Source organism: Sinohyriopsis cumingii, unplaced genomic scaffold (genome assembly GCF_028554795.1).
Source record: "Sinohyriopsis cumingii isolate HCF-2022 unplaced genomic scaffold, ASM2855479v2 utg000229l, whole genome shotgun sequence".
Taxonomy (NCBI): domain Eukaryota; kingdom Metazoa; phylum Mollusca; class Bivalvia; order Unionida; family Unionidae; genus Sinohyriopsis; species Sinohyriopsis cumingii.
In genome coordinates this window covers 6632501-6638007 of record NW_028315879.1, presented here as the reverse complement: position 1 = coordinate 6638007, position 5507 = coordinate 6632501, and the positions used below count along the sequence as shown (strand labels likewise).

The window sequence follows — 5507 nt, the reverse complement described above, 5'->3', positions numbered from 1 at the left end:
AGGTGCGAAGCTAATATTTGAAGGTATGCTGGAGCTGTTGAGAAGCTCTTTAAGCAAGTTACCGCGTGGCTTAAAAATGTGTGTGCTGTGAGACAAAGTTATAGGAAATGTGCGGGGAAGATGTGGGTATGTCTATGCTTATGGAAAACTGCAAAAAGCAATGAAAATGCAGTTTGCAAATTATAGTCTTAGATAATGCTTTCATTGGACTCAAAAAGAGAAATAAAAATGAACAGTTAATATTTAATTAGCTTTCTGTTCTTCGTTCAAGCTACCAATTATAATCAAAATCATCATCAGCGAGAGGCCTGCGTCGAAACGTTTAACTGAGAATGACGAAAAACTTCGTCACTCATTAGTGACGTAATCTATGACGCAGCGTTTCCAAGAGGACGTTTCTTACCCTTACGTTGTGCACAAAGCTTGCTGTACGTATTCACGTTGACAGAAAGAAATCTTTGATTTTCCAAGTCTATTCTTTTCAAATTTGATGAAATGGTGGATTTTCAAGTACTGAGCGATCTCCCGGAGTCATATTCAGCATTAACGTGAGTAATTTATAAATAATACTATATAATTTTGAAAGCAAATGAATGGTTGGATGACTCTTTCTTCACAAAATGACCCCTACCCCCGCCATTTACATGGTATTTGAGCTAACCAAACGCTACTATCAATAGTTAACCTTTGTTTATGGTAAGTAGGTCGGAAAAGAGATTCGGCATGTGCATTTGCATTATCATTATTTAAATTGATTATGAATCGCAAGATCAAAGAAACTGTTGCCATTCTTCCCATTACATGGTCATCAAAATACAGCTATGTAAAAGAACGCATTGGTTTCATTATATTACACGAATGGTGTTTGATTATTTCATCATGACCCGACAACCATAAGTAGCTTCAAATGAAATCAGAGAAATACTGGCAAAATAAGTGCTCTTTTCCTTTTCCTACTGTAGGACCATATTTCTTTTTCCATCGCTCAAGTTTAAAGGTTCCGTTTAATTCCTTATTTATCTAGATCTAAATAAATATATATAATGACAGATTAATGTGAAAGTTTAGATAATGGAAACCGGAAAACTAACACCATTAAAAAGCACACGACGGCTTTCAATCGGTAGACAAACATCATTGTACTCGGTCAATCAAACTAACCGGGAACTGTAGAGTCGAAGCACAGCTCTTTTCGTTTTGAAGGCCCCATCAGCAAATTAAAAAACACACCACTCACTTGACTGAAAGAAAATGTTCCGATAGTTTTTACGTGAAGATAATGTAATTAAGCAGACTCATTAATAATTTTGATCCGAATGATTATAGTTATATGTAACTCATTATACATCCTATTTCTGTTTAAGTGACTTTGATTTCTGGGTGGATGTTCTGGAGGAGAGAGCTCTTAGCCAAGATTGGTGTGAGACGAAGGATCTGGCCTGGAACGAGAAACTTCAAGCACGTCTGGACATGGCCAGAGGTACCCATCTCCCCGCATCTCTCTCTCTCACTCTCTCTCTCTCTCTCTCTCTCTCTCTCTCTCACACACACACACACACACACAATAGTAACATATTACAAGTAATTGACATATATCTGACATCTCCTCCTTCATCACCTTTGGTGATTGACAGTTAAATTGTACTTATTTAATTTATTATTTTCAATCTTCAAAGGTTACAATTTGTAACGCTTGCTTTTCGTTACTTCAGACTATCCTGTCATCTCGAGAGCTTTCTCTTCCTTCTTTTATGGTGTTGCTATGCAACATTTGGATGTCGAAAAGGACGTCTCTATATGCCTGGACGCATCCAGAGTTTTAAGGAAGTTAGTATAGGCAGTATAATTTGTTCTAGTGCACCATACGTCTTGAAATCTACTCTTTTTAACTTTATTTTCAAAGTCAAGGGTTTCGTCTTCCGTTTCATGCACATATTGATCGATATTCTGTTTGATTAATAGAAGACTAGATATTTGATGACTGGTGTTTAAAATGGGATGGAATTCGTGTGTCAAATTATGTTAAAGCTTATCTGCTGCTTAGATAAATTCGTTTCCATTTTAACAGAATTTAAATTTACAACGTTTCTCTTTTACTGTAAAGATTCAAGCCGAGTTTCTTTATCAATTAAACTTGGAAATTAATTGATAATAAAAGCGATGTAATCATAAGTGATCTACACGAGACCGTAAATTTATTCCTCTGTAAGCAAAACCTAAAATATTTCCCAAAGTTTAGTGACATTTGGAATTTCCTTTTAGTTTCTTTTCATACAGCTTAGATATATATTTGTCTAGTGGCTTACAAGTTATTTAAATGTTCTCAAAACATCCTTAATTTGGTAAATACTTTACAAATGTTCCATTTCATATTCTCTTTATGTTCCGAGGAGAAGATGATTTTGAACATTCTGAGAAAAGCCCTTAAGAAGACCAGAAAAACATACATACAGGCATACGGACAGACCGAGGACAGGCGGCGGGTGAGAATACGAGAATATTATGTATCTATATTCATCTGGATAAACAGACAGCGCCATTTCTTAGAGCATTGAACAGACGTCTTTAACAATATTGTTTCTTTGTTCATTCCAACAAAAACGTTTTTACTGCACAGGAATTCTTCAGGCGGCCAAGGCGAAATTTTGTAATTTTAGTATCATGTAACCATGTACATTGCATGCAATGCAATATTTCTTTTGTAGAAGTATTTTTCAGCACGTATATTCATTAGTACCTAATTTGAATGATCGTGACTTTCTTTTATGACAAACACAATCACTAATGTCGAGAATAATAATGATAATAATAATAATAATAATAATGACAATGAATACAACGACGATGATGAGATGTAATCTCATAATTCTACAAGTCGGCATAAAAATGTTTTCTTATATTTGTAATCTATTGGTCATCAGTTGCATTAACTGATTAAATTAACGGACATTATGGAGATTCGTTATGCTTTTAAAACAATTTAATTTCTTTCTTTATTTATTTTCTACAGATGTATAAGAACGCGTTAACCCGCCTAGAGTCCCAAACGGTATCCAAGGAGGTCTTAAAACAGGCCCTTACGGTCAAGGCCAAGGAAGCCGCCAACCGTTTTGTGAAAGCCCTAGAATTAGATCAGACTGCGAAGGTGAAGATGATCACGGTAATGCTGTTTCTTTTTCAATTCACTTATTGTTTCATGCGTTGAAGAGTAACTTCAGATAACTCATATAGCACACTCTCAGTGGCCCAGATGTGGGCATGAAGTAACTTAACGTGGAGGAAACCTGAGAACCCAAGATAAGCCAGCAGTCTTGGAATGACCATCACTTACACTTGTACGTGTAAAAACTGGAGATTTTTCACAAGAGATACAAAGTCATCACGGCTTTTGCGGCTTTCCTCAGTTACAATGCATGAAAAATGTATATTGTTCTTCAGCTTACTTGTATACGTGTTCATTTGTTACACTGAAACCTCCAAGTTATTATAATCATGTTTCCCCACTATAATTCTTATAATCCTGTCTTCTATATACAATCCTTATCCTGTTTCTTCTGCAAGCCATGTAAACAATGCACAGTATAGAACTTGAAGGTACTGCTGATATGCCTATGTATTTATTGTTTATTCTTTCAATAACATTCTATTGTAAACAAAGAAGGAAAATCGATCAGTGGAGGTATTCTCCAGTCCCCTATTCTTAATCTATCTCCCTATCCACCTTTCTGTTAGGTTATGGAGAAATACGAATATGTGTCCAAGCGAGTAGCCGTGAGAAAAATACAGTATTTTCTCGACACGTGGAGAACACAGCTCTCTCGGTACATCGAACCTTCCTTCACTTCCACCGAAAAAAGTGTTGGGTATGAATGCATTCTGTATGCAATTGCAATAACCTATAGTTTTTTTTTTAAAGATATTTAGTTAGAATCTTTATCATGAATCATGCTATACTATATAGCTTTTCTACATTTACTAAACTGTGAATGGAGTAAGACAGTTGTGATTTATGTAATGATTTTTTTTTATCTGCTTAATTTCTTTCTTTTGAAATTTCTCTGTAATTTACATGATGTCTAATTGGAGAGTGACATTCCTCTATCTGCAATTAGCCGAGGAGCCTTATCTTATCATAATAGAGATAATTTCGCTCATCTTTATCTTCTTCCATTTTGAAAGTACTGACACTTTGTTTACATATATTCGTTATTAACTGTGAAATTTGTCTTCGTCCTTCACGGCCACATGGCCAGTCTATATCCTCTTTAGCACTATACCCACTGAGAGAAAAGAAAATGCATTGTAACTGTATATATGGATTAAGCTGTATCACATCCATGAAACCTTGGTCACTGTAATTGACCTTCTAAAGTCAATTGAACAACATTAATTTTTAACGAATCACTGAAGCGAGAATCTTTTCTTAACCATATTTTTGCTTTCTTTCCTAAAAGACTTGATAAAGTATAATCAGTGTCATCGTTATTATTATTGTTATTATTATTACAGAAATCGATATCGAGGTACCTTAAAGCGAGTCCTTGGTGTCAATGCACATGATGCAGTTGAAACACTTTTTGAGTGCAACAGACGAATATTCACAACAATACAAATAAATGTAAGCAATAAATGACGATATTTTATCAAAGATGATTCAATTTATACTGCACAGTGTTTAATCATACTTGTTTTCGTCATTCTTTCAAGGAAATTTACATAATTTAATTTCTTCAACGCTTTTAAAGAGTTTAGATGAAGATTTCGTAAAAATCTCGTCTCTTGTATAGACTTTTTAATGATTGACCCTAAAACGAATAGACTATAATGAAATGTTCTTTGTGATTCTTACTCATGATGGGGCATTATAATGTATAATCTTTTCCCAACTTTTATTTCCCTCTTCATCCTAGTTCGCTTTGATAGAGAAACTAAATTTTAATATGGCAGCATTCGTATCTTTATATTCAACTCCTTTATATGTAAAACCAGTTTCGCAACTTGAAGCTAACCTTTAAATTCTAAGTAGTTTAATGAGAACCATTCATTTGCTGCGGATACAGTCCCATAGGTTACAAACTAATTCGGTAAATAGGTGTCAAACGGTTATGTATTTATTTCTTTTTCAAAATAGAGGAACACTGACATTGGTGTAGACGTAAAACAAGTTCTTGGATTTGAACCGAAAGTAAGATCCATGACAGAGAAGGCGAATGACATTGAGTCATATATGGGTAAGTAGATATTTCAGCATGTACACTGTAATATGAAGTTCCCAATAATACGTTCATAATGCAACAAATATTTGACAAGAAATGTCCACAACGAAAAATGTTAATAATTATGACATGTAGTATTACGAGCGTGTACTTCTACAGGTGCAGAACTCAACCAATGTCAACGCGCAACGTAAACTTCTACGAACATAACATGCATCAACAGTTAATGCATATTGGTTTTTCGTCGCTTTCGTCTATTTTGAAGGACACCATTATCGCTATCAATAATTG

At 34.7% G+C, this 5507-nt stretch overlaps 1 protein-coding gene across 2 annotated transcripts in view; it reads left to right on the top strand.

Annotated features, from left to right (window-relative positions):
* The first annotated feature begins 416 nt into the window (after window positions 1-416).
* LOC149774491 (uncharacterized) overlaps window positions 417-5507 on the top strand; it is a 6538-nt gene continuing 1447 nt past the window's right edge. The window contains exons 1-7 of one of the 2 annotated variants that reach the window (XM_089945236.1): window positions 417-548; window positions 1365-1480; window positions 2391-2483; window positions 3011-3160; window positions 3733-3863; window positions 4510-4618; window positions 5132-5231. In XM_089945236.1, the coding sequence (XP_089801362.1) occupies window positions 1385-1480; window positions 2391-2483; window positions 3011-3160; window positions 3733-3863; window positions 4510-4618; window positions 5132-5231 (679 nt within the window). In that variant the 5' untranslated portion in view covers window positions 417-548; window positions 1365-1384. The remainder of the gene's footprint in view (window positions 549-1364; window positions 1481-2390; window positions 2484-3010; window positions 3161-3732; window positions 3864-4509; window positions 4619-5131; window positions 5232-5507) is intronic. The other variant, XM_089945237.1, reaches the window with a different exon arrangement.